The sequence below is a fragment of the Protopterus annectens genome, chromosome 12.part0 (genome assembly GCF_019279795.1).
Source record: "Protopterus annectens isolate FY-2018-M chromosome 12.part0, PAN1.0, whole genome shotgun sequence".
Taxonomy (NCBI): Eukaryota; Metazoa; Chordata; order Ceratodontiformes; family Protopteridae; genus Protopterus; species Protopterus annectens.
Window position 1 is genome coordinate 1,184,740,481 of NC_056746.1, and position 23,873 is coordinate 1,184,764,353.

At 38.7% G+C, this 23,873-nt stretch overlaps 1 protein-coding gene across 1 annotated transcript in view; it reads left to right on the plus strand.

Moving 5' to 3' along the window:
- Window positions 1–23,873, plus strand: part of LOC122817074 (lysosomal protective protein-like) — a 337,956-nt gene that overhangs the window by 126,605 nt on the left and 187,478 nt on the right. The window contains exons 5-7 of the mRNA XM_044090226.1: window positions 5,167–5,253; window positions 15,326–15,481; window positions 17,146–17,237. Of these exons, the coding sequence (XP_043946161.1) occupies window positions 5,167–5,253; window positions 15,326–15,481; window positions 17,146–17,237 (335 nt within the window). The remainder of the gene's footprint in view (window positions 1–5,166; window positions 5,254–15,325; window positions 15,482–17,145; window positions 17,238–23,873) is intronic.

The following is a 23,873-nucleotide window of genomic DNA, read 5'->3' on the forward strand; positions in this document are numbered from 1 at the left end:
GAGGACAACTGATGTTCAGGGTGCCAATGAGACCCTAAAACTGGCTTATAAATATGTATGTAATTTCCTCTCCATAATTCCTATTGTCCACCCTTAGCAGCCATAATGATATCACTGCTACTTCTTTCTTTTTTTCTTTTTGGGTGGGGTTCCTCTTGCATCAATATATGGCACCTCAGCCAACTTCATCATATCCATCATTGAGTCTACCTGCTGTATCCTAATACCCCTGAACTTCCTTGAATGAGCAGGGCCAGCACAGCTCCTAAGGGTACTGTGGGGGGGGGGTCTGGCCATAATACTATCTGCTGGGTGTATGTTTTGTTTCTTTTTATGCCCTAACCTGTCCCTCATGTGGTTCCTTGGTTACATCCTGAGTGCAGGTATGCAATGGGGGGGGCATGCTTATCTATCATCCTGCCTTGCAGGCAGCTCAGTGGCCACACCCTAATCTCGCCTTGGAACATATCCTTATCTCATATCCCTAGCCTTCATCAGGGATAGTTATGTACTGAACTCCCCCAGGACAACCCCCCCCGAATGAGAATGCCCATCTCTCCCTGCTGCCCTGTCAGTTACTCAAGCTGCTAACTGAACCCTTGGCTGGGCTGTAATCAGGGTTTTATCCCTCTACAGCATCAAAGCAGCTGTATCAATGCTATTTCTTAGTGAATTGACTGCATTAAAAGATCATGCTCCGGAAATAACTAACAAATCTGCTTTTCACAAGCCGGGTCAAAGTTATCTGTCACAGAGAGCTTAAGTTATTTGAGCTTTCAAGACGCTAGGGTAGTTATGCCTGACAAAGGTGGAGGGCTTGTCTTTTTCAACATTGAGGATTACACTAGTCGTATGATTAAGCTTCTTGGTTCCGATCATTATATTATTTCTTCTTTGAATGAAATGAATAGAGCCCAGCGAAAAATTAAAACTTTTCTGAATGACCTTTTCATCGAATCTAGAATTCCTTTAAATCTTTACAACTATTTGAGTAACTTGGCCCCCATCACCCCGGTGAGTTTCGGGATTCCAAAAATTCACAAAGCTCTGGATGATCCCCCCATTGCATCTGATAGTCAATGGGAGGAATTCTATAACATACCTACTAGCAAAATTTGTAGATGTAACATTAAAGAAATATGTGAGGATGTTTGAGCATATTCATGGTCATTCTTGAAGAATATTAATGAGTTGGAATATAAAGAAGACATCCTATTTTTAGCAGTTGATGTCAAAGACCTCTATGCAGTCATACCCATTGACTTAGGTATTGAATGGGTGATTTACCTTATTAGATCTAAGGGTTGCCCTGAAAGGGAAAGTGAATTGGTGGATGAATTACTGGATGTTATTTTAAATAATAATTTCTTTTTGTTTAATGATAATTATTATTTACAGAAATAAGGGGTTGTGATGGGCTCTCCTTGTGGGGCTTGTTTTTGCAAACTTAGTAATGCCCCAATGGGAGCAGCAGTATGTTTTTAATAGCAGCAATATGTTCAAAGAAAACATTTTTTATTATACCAGATATCTTGATGATGTCGTAATTTTATTTAATGGTTCTCCAGATGACATCTCGAAATTTGTTACTTATTTGAATGGGTCCACTCAATTTCTGAAATTCACCTATAATGTAGTAATGGAGAGTATAACTTATTTGGATAATGAATTGTTTAAAGATAGGATTTCACATTCATTTAAAGCAAGAGTACATAGGAAACAAACGTATTCCAATGCATTTCTTCATTTCACCAGTTGTCACCTATTTCAGCAGAAGAGATCTATAGTGAAGGGCCAACTGGTGAGAATGGCGTGAAAAGTGACCGACAAATTTGATTTTAGAGTTGAATGTGAATTATTGCATGATATGTTTGTTAAACGAGGTTATCCTACACAATTAATCCAAGATTTGGTATTAGAAGTTCAACTGAAAAGGGCTAACGGTCATTTTCAACCTATTTTGGGTGCTGATTCTCCAATCCTGGAGCAGTTAAGGACTACCGATCATTTTAGACTTACTTTCATTACTTCTTACAGCACTGATGTTGGTATTATTAGGCAAATAATTATTAAAAATTGGGATTTACTGTTAACGGATGCTGATTTGGTCAACATTGTGGAGCCAACCCTTAGGTTTACTGATAGAAGAGGTTTGAATTTAAAAAATCTATTGGAGAGACTAAATTGCCCCAGTTCTAGAATTACTGGGGTGTATAAATGTGAAAATTGTCCTTATTGTAGACACATGGGCGTTGGTACGTCATTTACTATAAGAGATAGAAAATATTTAGCCACCAACAGGTATAATTGCCTTTCCAAGGGCGTAGTGTATTTGGCTTCCTGTAGACGCTGTCCTTGTTTCTACATTGGGAAGACAGATCGTAGACTCAGGGACAGAGTTTACGAACATTTGTACAGTATAAAAAAATCTAAGCTTGAGAATGCCCTTGCAAAACATGTTCATGATTTTCCTTAACACAATTTTAGTTTCCGTGTTATTGATCAGATAGATTTTAATATAAGGGGTGGACCTTTTTCCACATTGTTAGAATTTCAGGAGCTCTCGTGGCAATTAAGATTAAATGCCTATCATCCACCAGGACTGAATGACATGTGTTCTTTGGCCTGTGTGTTGAAACTCAGAAATATACAAAGATAGAGTTTTAGGTACTTGGTTCAATACATTGAATGAGAGCATGAATATTTATTTACTTTACACACAAATTGTTTAGTAGTGTAATAATGCACTTCATTTAAAATTTTAATTACTACAGGGTGAGTAACATTGCTGCTGATTCATTTTTAAGTTAAAGAATTTCAAGTATTTTAGTATTTAATTAGGTCCTTGGGGTCGCTGATTATTAGGTCTTGCTGCATTTTTACATTTTACATTTTACCTATACAGTTTATATACTATTTACATCAACTTACACATTTTATGTATTATTTATATAGATTTATTTTTATATCTCTCCAGTTTAATATTTTATTAATTCAGTATTTAAATTATCTAGAGCTTCAAGTAGAATTTTTTAGTAAGCCCTATTAGTGTAAAGTGTGATAGAAAATATATGAATTTTACCTTTTTAATGATGAAGTGATCCATTTCATTCATCATATTTATCATTATCATGTTGTCATTTTTAAATTTTAGCTTTGTAATATTTAATGATTCACCTTTAATGGTTTCTAACATGTGATTACTTGACTTATGTATTTAAAGCAGGATGTGAGGTAAAGGGGCTGTCTGAAGAAGATTTATTCACTGGAATAAGTCAAAAGTGCTTACTTTGTTTTCTTGAGTGTAATAAAACTTTTTGGTGAAGCATATTGCCTTTGTGGGCTTCTGTGTCTCGGAGCCAGCAGACTTGAGGAACTGTTTTGGTCTGTATTTTCTTCAATAGTTTGTTTCTTGGTGAACCAACTGATCCCATGTACCAGGAAGCTTGTGTACACTAAGATACATAGGAGTGGGACATGTGGGCTTGGCAGCCACAAGTGAATGATAGTAGCATTTTAGGTGTGTGTGTACATTGGAGGGGGACTAGGATGCTCCATGGTAATGTGGGTGCTCACATCAGCCTCCAATGGGTGGGTTTAATGCTAAACAAATACATCTTCATTTCTTGAATGCCAATGAGGGCACAAACTGACATCATAGCTGCATGCATGATGGTCTTCCCTGGCCATCATTTGCCCTCACAAAGGAATACAAAGGATGGAGCAAACAAATGGGCATGGATGCTGGTGGGAGGCTTGATAGTCAGCAGCCATTGTGGGGAAAAGCACCTAGAAAAAAGGATGTCTATCACAAGATGTCTGAAAGGAATTTTCACAAACTGTTATGCTGAAGAATCCTGTTAACCAAAACCCTTTTTAAACCTGTAAATTCAAGTAGATGAAAAATGCTTTTAGTTACATGTGAGAAGCTTGTTGCCAGAAAAGTCAAACCTTTATCTAAAAGTTTGGATTCTCTTTTAGTTAGTTGGTACATAAAATGTTGATTTCTGTATTCAGGGAATCAGTAATTCTATCAGTAAATTCATTTCCTAGCCTCAGTGTCCGTCTGTGGTTGAAGCAATGGATTTTTGCTGCCCTGTGTTGTGGTCACCATCCATCTCAATTGCTTCCTTCCATACGCTGTTATCGCCCTCTTTGTTATTCTAATCTTGGTAACTGACAGTAATTACTCACCGCAAATGTCTGATCCAGTTTAATGTAGGAAGTTCCTCTAAAGGGTGATCTTTTTGAACTGCTTGTTTTCCTGAATATAATTGTATGATGATGATGATGATGATGATGATTGGTATTATTATTATTGTTATCTATACAGTCTCAGTCTTCCTCATCAATGACATCTTCTTTTTGCTGTTTACTCCATGATGTTACCTAACAGTTGTCACTATTTACGTTATCACTGTTGCTGGCTGACATCTTTCCTTGCCATGTCCATCAGTTGTACAAGATGCTAACCAAACTGGGACACCTGGGCTGTGGTCAGGGCTTTACCCCTCTGCTCACTCAATTTGGCTCAAAGAGCAGGTTAGTAAGGGTGGCACTAACTCATATACGGATTATTCCTTATATCATTTGGACTCTTCACATCTTCATACATTTTACTATAGTTAGAATAAGTGATAAGTTTTAATATGATTTACAGAAAGCAGAGTTAAAAACTGCATTGCATGTGTGATACACTGCAGCAATAAATGAAGGTTTCCACAGACAATTTTATCAAATATTTTACTACCAAAAATAATTTTAATTTTGACCAAAATGAGAGCCTGAACATGATTTGTTTCCCTTGCCTCTCTCCAGTTCTGTAATTTTCAATAGATATGAGTTAGGAGGCAGCTGATGAGGTTCAGTCCCCCCCCCCCCCGTTACAGCTTTTATACAATACTTCCATGCACTATAGTGAATTTTGTCTCTGATATGTCTTGATATGTCTAGCTGTATTCTGTCTCCTCCCAAGCTTATCAGAGTTATATCCAGCTCAGGCACTTCAGATTTAGGTAGGCAGTTTTTCTTAAGTACTGTGGTATAGGATGCCAAAAATATTTTTTTAAATTGTTTTGCAGATCAAGTCTCTTACAGTTTTGTAGTACCCTATTTGTCTTAATGTATCTATTAATGTAAACTTTGTGGTTTAACATTTTTCTACAGAATGCCAACATGCTTTATTTGGAGTCTCCAGTAGGTGTTGGGTTTTCCTACTCAGATAAGCAAGTATACAGTACCAATGACACAGAGGTATGTTGTTGATGATGAAGAATATCACAAAATCGGACTTTCCTATTTTTTCACTGAATTTTATTTGTGAAATGTTAGTGTGGTTTGCATTCTTGTTTTATGTAACAATTAACTGATTAAACTTATATAACATTATTACTAATATTCGTATTATTATTATGGTCTTTAAGCTACTGATACTTTGTTACTTGAAGTAGCGACATCAGTGCTTTCAGCTGTAGCTTAGGAGTATTGGTCTGTTTATCAAATTGTCACTTTTGTCACACTAGTGATCATTGTCAAATGTCATCTCTAAAACTTTGGAGCTAAAACCGCATACCTATATGACACGTTTCAGTTCAAATGTTACATTTGTTTTTTTTATGCAGTTCTCTGCCTGTCAAGTATGACATTTAAAGACAACTCATAGTCAGCCTTGGATGCAGTTGAAAGGCTCACAGTATGACATTGTGGGCAGTGAAATCTTTACTCCGCCTACCTGCTAAAACTGAATATCTCTATCAAACAAAATACTCCACTTCCTAGAAGCTCTCTTTACCCTAGAGAATGCTGATGTCTGTGCAGTCACTGAGACATGGCTTAAAGCTACAGAGAGCACACCAACAGTGCAAGGTTATAATGCCTTCCACACATTTAGGCCAGCTACTACACAGGCAGGGGCTAAAGGTGGAGGTGTCTCTATTTACATCAAAAATAAATATACTTCAAAGGTGGTCAAACAGGACAATGCACTTGAGCTGCTCCATGTTCAAATCACCATAAGTAAAAATTCAATACCACTTCCTTGCAAGCTATAGGTCCCCCTCTATGACCCAGGAAACCCATACCATGTATTTAAACTTATTAGAAACACTAACCATCCAATCCAATGTCATATTCATGGGTGACTTTAATTACCCCACTATTAATTGGGAATCCTATACGACAAAATACGTACATACACAGAGATTCCTGGATTTTGTAAACACAAACTCCCTGGACCAAATAGTCAGTACACCAACCAGGGGTGCAACCCTACTGGATCTGGTCCTCGTTAATATGGGAGACTGCTGCACACTCCCTACTGTACTGCCTTCCCTGGTAAGGTCAGACTACAAAATAGTCTCTTTTGAAGTAAAAATAAAACCTGGTCCCCCAGCTAAACCTGGAATATTCAGGAACTATTCTAAGGCTAACCTTCTGCTATTAAGTGAGAACCTGGCAAAATTTCAAGCCTCCATAAACCATGCAAACACTGCTGCCTATGCAAAACTCTTCACAGAAACCCTGTACAAGCATGCTAATAGCTGAACAGAGGCAGCTGTACCCACCAAGAAGTGACAGAACTAACTCAAAACACAAGCCAATCTAGTGAAATCACAAAATCAATCAGCTGTATAACAAGAGGAAGAAAATCATGGCAAAAATTAGGAGGTGCAGCACCCAGCAGGATAAAAGTACTCTCATTAAACTAAGCAAACAATTCAGAAGACAAATAAAGTCTACCAAAGTCAAATTTGAGGTAAGTTTGACCTCCCAGGCCAAGGACAACCACAAAGCATTCTTAAGCTATGTCTGCAACCTCAAAGGCAATACACAATTGTGTGCAGAGCTCATTTTAAATGGAGCCACCTATACTGAGCCAGAAGATATATAAAACCTCCTGGCTGATAAATTCAGCTCCAACTTTACCCCTTTCTCCCCCTCAACATTCCCTCAGGAAATATCACATATAACTCCCCCTACTATCACTAGGGAACAGGTCCTTAATGCTCTCTCTAAAACCAAGAACACTTCATTAATGGCCCCAGACAATATCCTAGGCTGCCTTCTAAATAGCATGAAACATGACCTATCAGGGCCTCTGGAATTACTATTTAACTGTAACCTCCAAACAGGCTTTGTGCATCATGAATGGAGAAAGGCAAATTCAGCCCTCTGCACAAAGGTAGGCCATCTACAGACCCTGGAAACTACAAACCCATAATCATATATGTAAAACCATGGAAAGAATTATCATGGAGATGATCAGTAAAGATATAGTAACCCTCCAGACACTGGACCCAACCAGTTTGGTTTCATCAAGGGCAGATCATGCCTACTCAACCTGATGAACTTCTTTGAGAAGTTCACCAAAGCAATGGATGAGGGCAAAATTGTTCACACTGCCTACCTTGACCTGGTCAAGGCATTTGACACAATACCCCCACTCAGACATCGTTGACAAACTCAAAATGTTGGGTATAAACCCATATGTCACCCAGTGGATAGCTAACTGGCTCACACACAGGACCCAGGAAGTTAGAATTTGGGAGTCCACCTGTACAAACAGGCCAGTCACAAGCGAAGTCCCTCAGGGATCAGTTCTTGAACCTAACCTTTTTGGCATTTAATTCTCAGAAGTCAAGGCCAATGTCAGTGGTCTCTGGCTGACTAAATTTGCATTTCCTTGCAAATTAGGAACTGCCATTGAATCTCGCACTGACACAAATGTTCTACAGGATGTGCTGGCGCAGACAAACAACTGGTGTCAGAGCGATGGACTAAAACTAAATGCCAATAAATGTATAATAGTATCCTTTGGGAAGTCATCCATCCTTAGTAACTATCATATTGACAATACACCCCTTAGAGTTGACCTAGTAGTCAGGGACTTAGGGACACATATAGATAGTAATCTAGCCTTTGACCATCACATGTCTACAGTGGTGAGGAAACCATTCTATGTTGCACAACTTATAAACAAAGGTATGGCATCTAAGTCCAAGTAAGTCATTGTTCCACTGTATTTGGCATTCATCAGACCTATCATTGAGTACAATGCCCCCTTTGGTATGTACCTAACCAGGCATATCCAACAACTGAAATGTCCACAGAGGTTCCTCACTAAAAGAATGCAGGGTGTAAGTAAAATGTCCTATGCAGACTGCCTCAAGGCCCTATCCCTGTATTCTGTCTCCTACAGGCTTTTGAGGGGAGATCTATGCATGGCATGCAGGGCATTGTCAGATCCTACTCTGATGGGCCTCCTGCATATCCAAAAAACAAACAGCACCAGAATTACCTGTTCTAAAGACTTAAACCTTACCTGTGATATAAATAGGACCTCATGGAGAGATAGGTATGTATCCCAGAGACTACCCCACCTATGGAACAGGCTCCCCATCCATGTGAAGCAGAGTTCCTCCCTAATCCAATTCAAGTGCAACTTGGGCAATTGGAGGGGAAACCAGAAATTCATCCCTGGTTTGGCACCTATGTCTCTGATGGACACAGGTAACCTGTAAATTGTTCATCTCCCAGGCCCATGCTTGCACTTATCAATCATATCAAAATTTGTCAGAGACTTGGGATGCATGGCTAGGCTTAAAAAGGCCCTTGTGGTCGTTAGCTTAGTAAACACCTATGAATCTATGAGTTTGAAGAATTTTGTATGATAACAGAGGGAATTATATTACAGTCTGTGAGCGCACAGGTTTGTATACAAAATAGTTTACATCATTCTTCTTTTTATCTTTTTTGTACTTTTTTCAGCATAGGCATGCTGACATCAGCTCTCTTTGACCATTCTGTCACTCCATTGATCATGTGTCCCCAGGTCAACACATCAACCTGGTTGGGGGAATCACTGATATTCACTGTAAACTTGCCTTGATGTACCTATAGCTGTTGGTTACCAACGGTTCAGGATGAGGAATGACAACAGAGGAAGTTGTCATTCAGGCAGGTGGTTAAATTTCTCCTTTTGTCTAGACAATCCTCTAAGGCAGCTGAGTGCACCTGTACTGCAGTATGGGTCGCACAGTATGCTTATACTGCAATGAAGGCATGCACTCAATGGGACATGCTCTCAAAAGCACAATGTCAGTGGTGCAACAGGTGGTAAACTTGCCTTTAATGCAGAAGGCTGTGGACTTTGTTCCTACAACAGGTAAGAACAGCAATTGCTGACACTGTAGTGCAACAAAAAAGGGGGAGGGCTGCACTCCTGAATGTGTTGTCCATTGGATGAGATGTTAAACCTAGGTTCCATTTGCTTGAATTGGTGGGAGCTCAGGTGGATATAAATGATCTCACAGCACTTGTAGAAAATAGTAGGGGAGGTTCCATGATGCCCTGGCCAAATTTCCCCCCAAAAGTATAAATACCACCTCAGGTCTCCCCTGAAAGAAGGTCACTACCCTAGTGGGATTAAACCAGTCAACAAAGGATAAATAAAAGATAGCTACAGCACTTTAGTGTAATGTTTTGTGGATGGGTGCATTACATGCCTTTCATTCATTAAGTCATTTATTTATTTATTTATGTATATATTTTGTGCAGAAAAGTAGATTGGATCCTGAGGCTCACTTTTTTATGCTCCAGTGGATCTGGCTTAGTGGTTCCCCATCCTGTGGCTAATCAGCCCATTCATTTCCTCTCCATGTGCAAAAGCTAGGCTTCTCCAGGCTTGGGCTAAAGCTCAGGAAACCTTATCAGCCCATTAATTCCTACAAGAGGGGTGAGTCAAATGCTAGGGAGTGGACAAGATACCCTGTCTTGGTGTATTTCCCCTCTCCATCTAACCCCTTAATTCAGGTGACCCTTTTGACTCACAGTAGTTACCTTGGTCAGAGCAGAAGGTGTGTGGACTTCCACACTCATATTTCTCCACACTCAGCAGTGTCTGCACTGTGAGCAATGTGATTTAACAGGGCCTCTTTCACAGGTGATCATCTGTTGGCTCATTAGCAGGTGTCACCAGTTTGGTGGGCTTTGCCCCCTTTCTGTCCCCAGGATAAGTGAGTTGGTACTCACCACTCAAGCTCACCTTCCCCCACCTGACAAGCCACTTCATGTTGCAGCCCACTTTCACACCAGACCTTTACGAGATGTCAGTCCTGCGGAAGCCCAGGAATTAATTCCTGCCCCAGAGTGACTACTCCAGCATTAATGACTCAGTGCCAACCTTCCCTGCCAGCTCCTTCTATACTCTGATACCTCAGGTCATCAGAGTCACAGTCAGAACGTTATCAACCACTCAGTCCCAACCATCCCTGCCAGCTCCTTCTATATCCAGGTACCTCAGGAAATTTGGGTCATAGTCATAGCTTTGTCCCCTCATGCCATGAAGCTGTCTAACATACTGGTTTAATCTTTCTATTATACACTCAACTACTATAGTTACTATTGTTAAGAGTCAGGTTGTCTCATGAAAGAATTGTCTTCTTACTACGTGTCCAAACAGAAGCCACAAGAAAACAGGCTGTACTTTTTCAGCAGACATTTATTTCATGGTATAACTGTACTATTTGACTTATATGTAAATATATCACATTTTTTTAATATTGTGTGCATTCACTGGTTTCTCACTATATTTCCAAAAAACACATTTAAACACCATGGCTGAGATTCAGAAAGGCTTACTGCAAGTGGAAACCATAACATGGTCTTTTTTCCCCATTATGGTAAGCTTTTTTGGTTCATAGATTGCCCTACCACTAAGGTTTCCCACTAGTGGGGGCCTCAGTAGAGAGGGTCATCTAACTGATAGGGTTGCATGCTAATGTAACAACCCAGGAGAGCTGCTAATGCTGATTAATCTTGTGCTCACCCCCAGAAATGCCAGCTGCTCATGATTTACATTGCCAAATGATTCTGAGGTTTGCATGACAATGTACAATTTAATTGTTGGAGGGGAAAAAGTGAATGCCATCAAAAGACAGTGGTCACCAATTCACTCATTTAGAAGTGGGTAACTTTAGATAAGATATGGGGTTAGGAGTATGTGTTAGAGTTTGTATGTATGTAGACATGAGGGTGCATGTGTCTGTAGATGCAAGAATAAAGCTGCATGAAAGTAAGTGTGTGTGTGTGATTTTGTGTGTGTGTGTGTGTGTGTGTGTGCGTGTGTGCGTGTGTGCGTGTGTGCGTGTGTGTGTGTGTGTGTGTGTGTGTGTGTGTGTGTGTGTGTGTGTGCGCGTACCCGGGCATGTGTGTGCCTGCCAGAATGGCTGCATGGGAAGGGTTAGGTATTGAATGAAGACTCTGGATGCGTGTGTGCTTGTGTGTGATTGCATGTGTGTGTGTGTGTGTGTGTGTGTGTGTGTGTGTGTGTGTGTGTGTGTGTGTGTGTGTGTGTGTGTGGGTACTGGAGTGTACATGTGGGTGAAAACACAAACTCATTCATCCACATGTACACTCCAACTGTGACTGTAATCAGCTGCAGGAGGGGCTTGTGTGTGTGTGTGTGTGTGTGTGTGTGTGTGTGTGTGTGTGTGTGTGTGTGTGTGTGTGTGTGTGTGTGTGTGTGTGTTGGGGAATGTCTTTGTTAACACGATGTATGAGCATCTAATGAGAATACTATCACATGTAGAAGAGAGGGAGTGGAAAGCCAGAGAAAGTATGGATCAGGAGTCTAACAAAAAGGTAACAAATATGGTAAGGGTGGCAAAAGATGAATCTGAAAAGGAGTTAGCAGAAGAGAACAAGAAGAGAAGCAAGAGCTGTTTTTTGAGATAAATAGCAAAAAGGAGGAAAGGAAGGGCAGAATTGTCCAAATTGGTCAAAGACTGGAGGTAAGTCACAGAAGCCTGGAGCAAACAGGGGTACTGAATGCATGCTTTGCTTCAGTCTTTAAAAGGGAAAGCAAGGGAAGGGTGCCATGCTTGGAGGAAGGCAGGACCAGATGGGCAGAACAGTAAACAGACACTAGGATAGAAATGGAGGAGGTTCAGAAGGAACTGGCTGCCTTTAGAGAGGATAAAACACAAATGCCAGATGGACTGCTTCACATAGTCATCAGAAATATGACCAGTATGTTGGCAGAGCCCCCTAAATTAGATTTTCAACAGATCATTGGATATTACAGAAGTGCCACAGGACTGGAAGACTACATCTGTGATCCTGTTGTACATGGGAAGAATCAGGAAAATTCTAGAGAGCAACATTGGTGGGAAATACTATGGAGCAGTTCCTGAGGGGAAGGCTGGTAGCATTTCTAGAGGGCAGCAATCTTCATGATACCACCTCCACCTGGGTTCATAGCTAGAATGAGCTGCTAGTGAAACATGATCCAGTTTTAAATCTGGGTTATAAGAGAACTTGACAGACAGGTAACAGGAGTCAACTTTAGCAAGGCCTTTGACCCATTACCACAGAGAAGACTGATAGGAACACTGGATGGGGTAGGGAGTAGGACAGAGACTGCATAACGGGAAAACTGACTGGCTAAACTATAAGACACGGAGGGCTGCGGTAAGATGTTCAATGCCAGGTATTAGGTAAGTGACAAAACAAGTACTGCATTTGTCTGCTCTGGCTCCACTACACTTTATTTTGGGAAAAAAGCACAGGATTCACTTCTTTGCTGATGATAAAAGTAGAATGTGGACAGGAATCTAGCGAAGAATTTGGAAAATCTTACCAAGTGGGTAGAAATATGGCAGTTGAGATTCACAGCAAACAAATGTAAAGTCCTGCACTTGGACCACAGAACCCTTATGTGAAGTATCACAGGAGGGAACTGAACTGACAGAAAGAGAGCGGGAAAAGGATCTGGGGTGTTAATCACATCTGGACTGGACCAGCAAGTGCTGAGTGAAGAGGCAGAAGCAAAAAGGTCATCTAGACAATCTTGCACACTATAAGGCTTTGGTCACACCACACCTTGAGTACTGCATGTAGTTCTTGAGGCTATATAAAGAAAATTACATCAGGCTGCTATAAGAAATCCAGTAGAAAACTACCAGAATGATTATAGAATGGAACGGAAGGGATATAACCAGAGGTGCTTCTCACTTAAGACCAGAAGATAAAGGAAGGATATGATGTTGGTGCACAAGACAATATTAAATTATAGGGAGTTCCTTGGACCTCCAAAAGCACTTTCACTGAAAAGGTTGTTGTTGCATGGAGTAAACTACAGGAATGGGAGAGGAAGTCAAAAAGATATGGGACACGTAGAAAAAGGGTAAAAGGGAATGTAGGAATGAAGAGGAGGTAAAAGGTTAACCAACTTAAAAGGGCAGACCAGATAGGTGTATTGTCTTTGTCCAGGTTTCATAAACAATATACAGAATTTCCCAAGGTGGTACACAATAAGACCTACATAGCATAGACCTACACAGTTCATAAAAGTTCTTATACACATGGCAACGGCATACACTGCTGCTTATCTGAAATAGTCTAGATAAGGAATTGTTATGCAAACGAGGTGTTGAAATATCTTCTGCATTCAAAAAGCAGAAACATGTGGTGTGAACTCTGCAGGACAGCCAAACATTTATCACAGTTCCACTATGGACCACTAGAACTAAACTAAGAAAAACATAGCAGATTGTCCAATAGCATTGGTGTTACACAGAAATGAACATCAAAGAGCAACACCAAGCATTCCATCACTGAAAGGCCATGTAGAACATAGTAAAGATATTAAACTGCTGCAAAGAACCTGCCAGTGTTTTGCAGGTCACAGCAGCCATGTAGTACAACCGGTTGTAGTCAGACCTCTAACTATCCACATTTTCACAGAATGTCAAGATTTTTGCTTCATATTTTTGGTCTGTTCCTCATAAAAATTTGTGGTTTTCTGGCAAATCATTGAGGATTAAAATCAGTAAATAATGACAGACCTTTGAGTTTCAGACTTCCTGTCCATCAGAAAATGCAATATTTAAATCTTTCCCTATTTTTGGGCCTTTGTCCCCCCATTATTTTTGGCTTTGTCCTGATTTCTTGTGCTCAGAGCTTGAGAGTTATGACTGTAGTGTGTGCCCCATAGAGTGACACTGTACTGGGCATGCCAATGGGATCATGCAAAGTAATAGATATCCTGACTGGCATTCTTTGAAAATGACTCCTGCTCCATTGTCCTGACACAGAAGCCAAAAGTGTTCATAAATCACACATTTCTGTGATAGAAGAGAAAGGAAACCTGATGAAGCACCACCATCCCCATATTTTATTTAGGCAGGGAAGAACTACTCTATACATCCGTAAGCAACGTAAAAGGTGTCAGAAAAGGTGCTGTCACAATGATAGATTGTCAGCACGTTTACTGGGTTGGATGTATCTCCCATCTGATAGGACAGTGCCACCTTCCTGATGTGGACAGCATTCCCGTAATAGACAAACTGATCATGTGCTTCCCCTATGTTAAAAAAAAAAAGAAAAGAGAGAGAAAAAGAAGACGAGAAAGAGAGAAAAGTCAAACCTTCATTCTGATGAAACATTTAAAAATATATATATATTTTTTTTTGCAGTGGGTGAGTCTGCTGCATCCCCCTCACCCCCTACTTAAGTATAGTAAATCCAGCAGTCAGGGTCCAGGCTTGTGCATGAAACTCTAGTGATTAACACTCTTTATGTAATCATCTGTGTGCAACATGCCACATTTTAAAGATAAAAGTGAATTGCTGGTAAACAGGAGATCTTACGGGAGATGTTCCATTTTCCATGATGGTGTGTCCTCACATATTGTAAGATGTCACTGCTGAATGTTTTATGACAGAGTGCATGTAGCTACCAGAAATCACTTATCATCACTTATCAGGATACATATAATAAAAAACATGTCTGCACAGGCTTTGTAAAACTATAGATTTCTTGAAGTATTATAAAAATGAATATTTGAAAAGTACCACAAATATTTGATTTTTAAATTGGACATTTATTACAATTTACCTGTTCATATTATGTACAACTGGAACATATTTATCTGTGCTATTTTATCTAATAACCATGCAAGAGCCACAAGACCCACATTTCTGTTCTCATGGCATTCACATGTACATCACTTTGGTTAGGTGACCAGCCCAGAACCACACAGTAAGCAGGTGGAAGTTGTTGGTCTCAAACCAAAAGTCTACAAGGTATATTTTATTAGCAGCTCAAAGCTCTAAACATCTGCACTGGATACTAGATTGCCAAGCTATACAAAAATGTGTTATTGTATAAAGTTTAGCTCTATAACTTCCCCTCATCTGTCACAGAGTTGTGCATCTTTCCTTATAAGGAATAAAAATATTAATAAATATTCAGTATTTTAAAACTTCTGCTCAATGTCTTTCTAGTACTTAGTTCCGCTGTGTTCATTTTTGTTTTTCCTCCTTAGGTTTCCTTAACCAATTACCTTGCTCTGAAGGAATTTTTCCTTTTATTCCCAGAGTACAGTGGGAACAATGTGTATCTTGCTGGTGAAGGTTATGGTGGTATTTACATTCCAGTACTGGCAGAGCTGGTGATGAAAGATCATAGCATAAATCTGAAGGTAAACCTCTCCTTATATGTGCTCTAACGTTCTGCTGCTCATTATGGTTTGGAAAACACCAATTTGTTCTACTTCTGGCAATGTTTGTAATTCACATATCAGTGTGGTTGGTTTATTACTCTGGCCTAGATCTGATAGCTTCACTACTGCTTTCAGCTGCTTGTTAGGCATCCATCACATAGAAAAAAAAATACTGCAAATATGGCACCTTATTTGACCTGTATACATGTTTCCTCAGTGGCACTGAAACATGTATTTCTTGAGTCCCTAATTTGTTGTGGCCTTCAATGCGCAGGCCATCTTACTGATTATAATGTTTTAATAATATCTAGAAAAGTTTGAAATGGCTCAATATTCTGTCATAGTGCCTTGAAACTCTTCACCCAGCTGTAATTTGGCCCATGGCCAGCTGATGGGGTTAGAAAAGCTCCACGTGCTACTAGTAAGGGTTTATGTTTAAATAAAAAGTTACTGCTGAATGTTTTATGACTGAGTACATGTGGCTAGTGGAAGTCACTTACCAAGATATTAAAAAAAAAATATCTGCACAGGGCTGGCAAAACGGCACACTTCACAGCCACGAAGTATTATAAAAATTGTTATATGATAAAGTGTCATTGATATTCCAAAATGTGCATGCTGATTGGACAACCCAATCAGCATGCCCTTTGCAAATCAAGCATATGCCAATAGAAAGAAGTCCAAATGCTAAAATATTGTTGAACAACCAGACATCCTATGGATATATATTCTGTAGTGCCATCCTTAATATATTTTATGAGGGTTAGGGCAAACTCTGAGAAAAAGCAAGGATGTTCTGCAGAGCCGTAGCTGGTTCATTTGGTGCCTGGTAGTGCTGCCTGATCTGGTGCCCCTCAACACTATGCTGAGGAACAAAATAAAAAAAAAAGGATCGAGTCTTCAATCTGCATTACTCCCTTCCCTAAGGAGGAGGAGCACCTGATCCTAAAACCCTATTTCCTCTCATCCTATTGCCTTAAGGCCTCATGCTCTATGTGAAGGCATAGAAAAAAAAGCCACCTCTCCAATCTAGATCAACCTCCTCTCTCTAAGGAGGAGAACCAGATCTTAAAGCCCATATGCTGCAATGTCCCATATAGGATACATGAGGAGTGAAAATTAAAAAAAAAATGCATTTGCTAATTATGTCCTCTAACACCATGCACCCTGGGTGGCTGACATCATAGTATTTGCTTCACCTTAGCTATGTTTCTGATGTTTTGAAAAGCTCTGGACCTTTTGCCTCTTACAGTTTCAGACAATCACAGCTAAAGGTTCAGTTTTGATGGTCTTAGTAAGATTAGGGAGAAGAACTTGCTAATATCAATACTGAATGAGATGGTCAGCAGTTAAGGGTCAGTTCAGAATTAAATTCCACAGCAGAGAAGGCTATGAAGGTCAGTTTACTTTCATAAATGAAAAAATATTTCTTTATATAAGACCTTTTACTGGAGTTTTACTTGACATAACGGATGGCCAGAGTGAATTTGCAGGAATTATGTTGGGAAGGAGAAAGGACAGTATGTTTTTGGGAGATCTGCTTTAAAATGTAAAATAAAATGATAAAATGAATTAGGTAATAAATAATTTCTCAGAAAATTATTTATTTTAAATTGGTGAAAGTAATGAATCTTTCATTGCAGGGGATTGCAGTTGGCAATGGACTTTCAAGCTACGAGTACAACCTGAACTCTCTTGTTTACTTTATGTACTACCATGGACTCATAGGAGCCAGGTGAGAAACGTGTATTGTCCTTCTTGAGCTTTAAGGATCTGCACTTTTCTGTAGATAAGTAACTGCTTTTGAAGCTTAAATATTTAAGATCTGATGAAGTAAATTAGCAAAAATTGAACCTGAAAACCCTGCTATTGTTCTGCTTTCAACAGTTCCCTATAACAATATTTATTAATATTTAATAGATTATATTTGATAGTTATTAATAAATATATTACTATGAGCATTATCTGAATGACGCTTTATCATCATATTAATTATTATATCAACTTTTATTACTTAATATTTATATGTTCCCTTCAATTCATTGATAAATTCTTTAGTTTTATTATTATAATGAGCTAATATAAATTTCAAGCTTTATGATTTATTGGCTAAACAGCATAATATATTTGTCGGTCTGTCTTATCGATCAGCCATTGTAACAATGCATTTCTTGTTCCTATAGGTGACTTCCATTATCGGTTTCTTATGATGGTTTTAGTTCTGTTGCCTGATTAGTTTCTCATATAGACACCTTCATACAAGTTTTACGCAGTTTAGTTAGGGTTCTTTTACCTTTTACATCTCAACTGCGCATGGTATACTGATATTATATATGACAAGGCATAATGAAAATTATGTTTTTAGAACGTTTTCTACAATGTTTCTCAAAATGTTTTTAAAAGTGTCATGATGAATCAATAGAGGTTTCTTACTGCTTTACAAAAAATGCAGCAGTGTTTTGGTTTAAAATGACATTGAATATTTGCAAGCACTACATAATTGTTTTGTACATAATTATTTTGCGCATTGCATTATAAACTGTAAAAACTGTAAGAATTATGCTCTGTGCTTTATGCAGTTTGAAACTAACCTTTGGAGACTGAATGGATGGATGTTGAAAAAGAAGAATCTAATGTACTTTTTCCTGTTGATGCTACTAGTCATTTTAGACTTTTATGAAAATGTTATGTACTAGAATCTGTCTTTAAATACACCTTCTGTACATCTATGTTTGTAAAATTATGTCTTACTGTGGAGCTTTTCTCCCCGGGCCTCTACTGAAAATGGACATTAATCCAGCTAGACTAGCCCGGTCAACAAATGTAAAATAAATAAAAATAAATAAATAAATGGTACAGCATGATTTTAAATATTTGAATTTATGGAATGTTTGGATTGTCCTCAGTACTTCAGCGGTTTAATTACTCTAAGAGCTTAATTATTCTAAGAGCTTAATTACTTAACGTTGTTAATTGATTTATTGCTTGCATTATTATTTGGTTTGCCCGCCAAGCTTTGTATAAAAGATGTGTCTTTTTTACTTTTAATTACATCTGAAGAAGCGTAGTTATCCTACGCGAAAGCGCTCATGTTTCCAAATAAAGACGTTTTATATTAAATACGGAGATTTTCATCCTGTGGTGATTCCTTCTGTTCCTGTTGTTATCAGTTCCCTATAGTGTTTTATTTTCCCGGGAGTCACACACTGAGCACTGTTGGTTGTTTGAGCCAAGTAATTGAGACATATGTCTGACATAGCTTGATTATGTCAGTAATGACAAGCTTATGGATGTTATTTCAATTATGCATCTGACCGACTGTGATCTGCATTCTACCCCTATGAGGCTTTTAAGAGCTTTCTTCAATGCCAGATCTAACTATTCTCAAAATGGTTTACTCCCCTTTGACAACCATTTTTTTTCCATCTTTACTAAAAAAGGCTCTGATTATCTTAACCAGGGTTTCACCATCTTTATTAAAATAGGCTTTGATTACATTAATTCTGAAGAAACCATCTTTGGATGCAAACTTTTGTTGAATTATCACCCCTTCTCAAACCTTCCATTTATTGGAAAGGTGACTGAGAAGGTGATATAGGCACACTGTATTCACATCTGGCATCACATGATTTGTGATATTTTTGTCAGTCTTGGTTTAGTTAGATCTCAGTATAGAGAAAACATTCATTAGAGTGGTTATTCACCTCCTGATAGCAAGACCATGATATCAGTATTCCATTTTGGCCTTATTTTATCTTTTGGCAGCCACTGGCACTGTGGTCCATGGGATACTTATCATGCTCCTCTAGGTGCAGGGTAGGTTATCAGGCACTGTTGTTGAGTGGTTCACCTCTTGCTTGTGGAGAAGTACACAATGAGTTGTGTCTGCATTGAATCCATCAGGATCCTACTTGCAGAACTGCAGTATCCTCGGAGCTGATTGTTGACTGTCTTGCTCACTGTATAGTATATATTTTTGATTACTGTATATATTTTGCAGCTTAGGGTGGTCATTGGAGGGGTAAGTATTCTACATTAGGCATATGCTGATGATATTCTGTTATGCCTCTCCCTCTCTCCAGATAGTGTGCTGTACTATTCATCTCTCAAATACTGCTTGGATTTAGTCCTTGTGTGGATGACTCATGTTCACGTAAAGCTCAGTCTAGCTAAAACTAAATCTGTGCTGCTGAGTGCCACCATCTGTCCATCCATTTTTTCCCTGTGCTCTCTTTTGATTACATATGAAGCAAACCATTTGGAATTGTTGCCCTGTGTTCATGCTTTGGACATTGTTCTTGACAAGATGCTGACATGAAAGGAGCATGAGTCTGCCGTCATAAGACATCATACTTTCATCTGGAAAACATTACTCAGATCGAATGCTATACTCTATTATTGGACTATGAAACTATGATTCATGTACAGATGTTATCCTACCAAGATTACTACAATGCAGTCTACCTTGAATTTTCAGACAGTGATGTAGATTGACAGCAATGAGTGCAGAATTGAATAACCAGGCTGCTAACTAACACTCTTTGGGCATTTTACATCACACCTCTGCTGCAAGAATTATGCTGATTGCCAGTTGTAGATTCTTACTCACACTTTCCTGGGTAGGCAGCTGTGGTCATCAGGGAACAGTTACACTGTATGCAGTCTTTTTCTACATACAATATTCTCCTACATAGGCTATCTACTATATGTCTTTACAGTGTGGTTGAAAGATTGTTTTTTCAATTGGTTGTGAAGATTTTATAATCTGTCAATGTTATAGTTAGTTGATTTGTGCTACAGTACAATGTTACTGGATTCTCTTTGCAGAAGTAATGTGACCATGGAGTTAGTATATATTAGTAAGATTGTGTGGTGACCAAATTCCCACATTGGGAGCTGTGGAGGCCCCATGTAAACCATGTTGTGCTTGCATTTGTGTCATTTAAGCGTATGCGTTTGTATGTATAAAGTGATCCGAATTTGAATGTGCATGTGAACGTTAATATTTTATTAGTGAGTGCATGCAGTGTTTCTTTATTTTTTGTGATTAATGAGTGGGCTAGTCGTATTTTGATATTGTTTGTGGAGTGTGCTATTTGCTGAGTGTGGATGTGCGATGTTTAATATGTTATGTTTTAATGTGTGAGTTGATAGTTTGATGTGATGCATTAGGTGAGTGAATGTTCTATGCTCTATGTCTTTGATCAACGTAAATGTAATCAAACTGGGATACATATATATATTTTTTTACTTTTTTTCCAAATTGTATTCCTTGGGTTTGTTCAAAGCATCTTGTTCAAAGTAAAAATCCTCAGTCAGATGCTCACCCTATTGTAGTCCTGACTAGACACTTTCCTTCTCATCCCAGTTCAATTTCATCAGATTTTTTTCATAACCATATGATTTCTAAACTCTTTATACTAATTAACCCACTTAATATTATTTTTACCAGGATTTCAGTGCTGCTCATCTATGTCCTTTAAATGTCTAGTCACTGTACATGCAAGTACAAAGACTACTGAATAAAATGGCCAGATCTCCCCACCATTACCTCCTTTATTTCTCATCCATTACCAAAGTCTCTCCATTCTGCCATCCTTTTCTTCTTTTATGCGAGGTCTAATTATAATTCCCTTATCTCATAATATGTTATGTATATGACTGCAATTCCAGTAGCCCAAATAATAAACTCAAAGCCAACCGCTGTCATGCTCCATCCTAGGAAAAGTAGTTTAATGCATATTTTATACTGTAAAATAGGCACCTCACTGCAAACATATCAGTCTTTAATCTCTTGTTTCTATCCATCTTTTCAGTCCATGTTATGTTCCTGCTTCCATCCAATATATAACTGAGTCCACCCATCAGAATAACTATTCAGATGTACATTATACAATAATGTCAGGTGAGGAGCATGTCAGAATTTGCAAATCAGCACCCTTTTAGCAGAAGAGAATTCTACAATGACTATCTTCTTGGAGATTAAATTCAAATCACCTGAAGACAGTGTTTTAAATGGAGGCTTGGCTAGTCTTTCCAACACAAAGTTGAAATCTTACTGGTGAGACTACCTTCTTACAATATTTAAAGGGGAGAACTCTTTCTTAAGAAAAAAGCTTAATTGTGGGACAAGATGTCCAGCTTGATTCCATCCAGGACAACCAACAGGGCAGAAAGGTGAGCCGTAATGGAAGAGCAGGACAGGTGAACCTAAATAAATGGGACAAGTAATTAAGCAAATTATAGCTGGCTTCGAAAAGTTACAGCTCTTCCATTTCAACAAATAGGAATTGTTCAACAGGGCTTCCTGCTTAGTGTGAAATCTGGAAATCCTGGGATGAAAATAATATTATATTAATAAAGACTATCTCACCTTCCCTGGTGTGAGATGAATCATTTGCAGGGATGAACAACTTCCCGTAACTCTTACTGCAGAAAAAGATCAAATTGAAGACAAATCTGCATTAACTGAACCAGACTGTCTAGAAGTACAAAATATGTTTTTAGCCAGTAGGGAGTTACAAGGATTAGCTAAACCCTTTCTCACCATGATTTTTACAGAACTATTTCAATCAGAAGCAGTAGAAAAATGTATTAGAAGTTTTCTCCGCTAGCTGTCTTCACAGATTTGCTTGGCTACATGCCCAGAACTTCAGGAGTTGAGTGAAAGAGGTCTATCTTTAGTATTCCTTACATGGAAGTTAGAAATACTACTGAGATGAGCTGACACTCGGAATCTAGATGCTGTGCAGCTAAACGTATGTGTTTTCAGAAGACGTAACTCTCCTGAGAAATGAACAGCCACCATCTGTCCTCCTGTCTGTCTGTCTAGGAGCAGGACTTACACAGCTGCAGAGCAATCCTGTCTAACATTGTTCCACATTGCTTGATTATACACCATAAAACTGTGATGTTATCCATCATTTGTCAAAGAATCCCTGAGATTAATTAAATGTATTTTAAATAGGACAGACACCCCACAACTTTGCCACGACTGCACGTGTGCTCTCCAGCCTACATCTGATACATCTGTTCTTTGGACCCCAAAACTGACGGAGAAAATGTAATAACAGTGATCCCTTAGTCACAGCATCCTATATCATCACATTCCTTCTGCAAGTTTGTGATTTGTTGCATTTTTAGGTGATAACAACCATCCACGCTAAATGTATTCTGTAATGCTTGAATATTATTCTCTTCTTACCCTACAGTGACAGTGGAGTTATTATATTTAAATTATGAGTGTGAGGTTGAAGTCCCCCCTGTGTGGGTATCCAAGAAAGAAGGACAGTGTCACCCCTCCCCACTTCACCAGATTGTGGTAGTTTATTATTGTTAGTTCTTATTTTTATTTTGTAATGAGTCGAGACACTGTGCGTTCTTTGTTCACTGTTTCAGGTGAGTGTTTATTTATTTTGTGATCATTTGCAATGAGATGATCTAAGGTTTGATTAGCTGCTATGAATCAGGACAGCTGAAAGGGAACATTTTACTTTCACAATCTTCAATGAACACTTCTTTAGTCAACACTGCTCTTCAGATAATTCAGCTAAGCATTAAAAGATCTGACCTATCACTATCCTAGGCAGTACTGGTTATGTATTATTTGCATTTTTTTTTAATTATTTTTAATAATACTGTCCCAGCTTGTTAAATATCCCAACAGTACTTTCCATGCATATACCTTTCCTTACAGCCAGAAGTGATTTGTTGCATTTTTAAGTGATAACAGCAATCCAAACTAAATGCATTCTGTAACGCTTGATATATCAGGCAAAGGTTACTTCTAAGCAACCTATAAAAGAAACAGCATATAACGGTAATTCCTTAATATATTTGTAAACTGAGTAAGTCTAATAGCCAGGGTGAATTGGGAGCAATGTTTGTTAAATGACTTGCTCAGAGTCATACAGTAGGCAAATGGAGACTATGGGAATAAAACCCAGGACTACTGCAGAGTCTAGGTAGAACAGCATATAATCTTAAACCTTTGATTTAAAAATGCAATTTCTCTAGTAAGGAATCATTGTACCTTTCCAAATATTTCAGATGGCTTGTTTTTAAGACTACAAAATACACAATTGCATTCAGCAATGGATCAGATCAGTGGGTACAAAAGGGAAGAGAACACTTAATTCCAGGCTTGATCATAGAATATGCAGTGATCGAGTCCGACTCATCAAACGTCCCTTATATTGAGTACCGCTGGTGACAGAGTCCTCTGATCATCAAGCAACAGCTTTTTTCTTTGGGAGATCGTGTGAATACAGAATGCAAGGAATAGTTGTTATTACCTATTTCCCTTTCTGTGCGTTTATCCAGTCTCAGAGTTAGTATATATAAGTACTGAGAGTATAAAGGTACAGGGGAG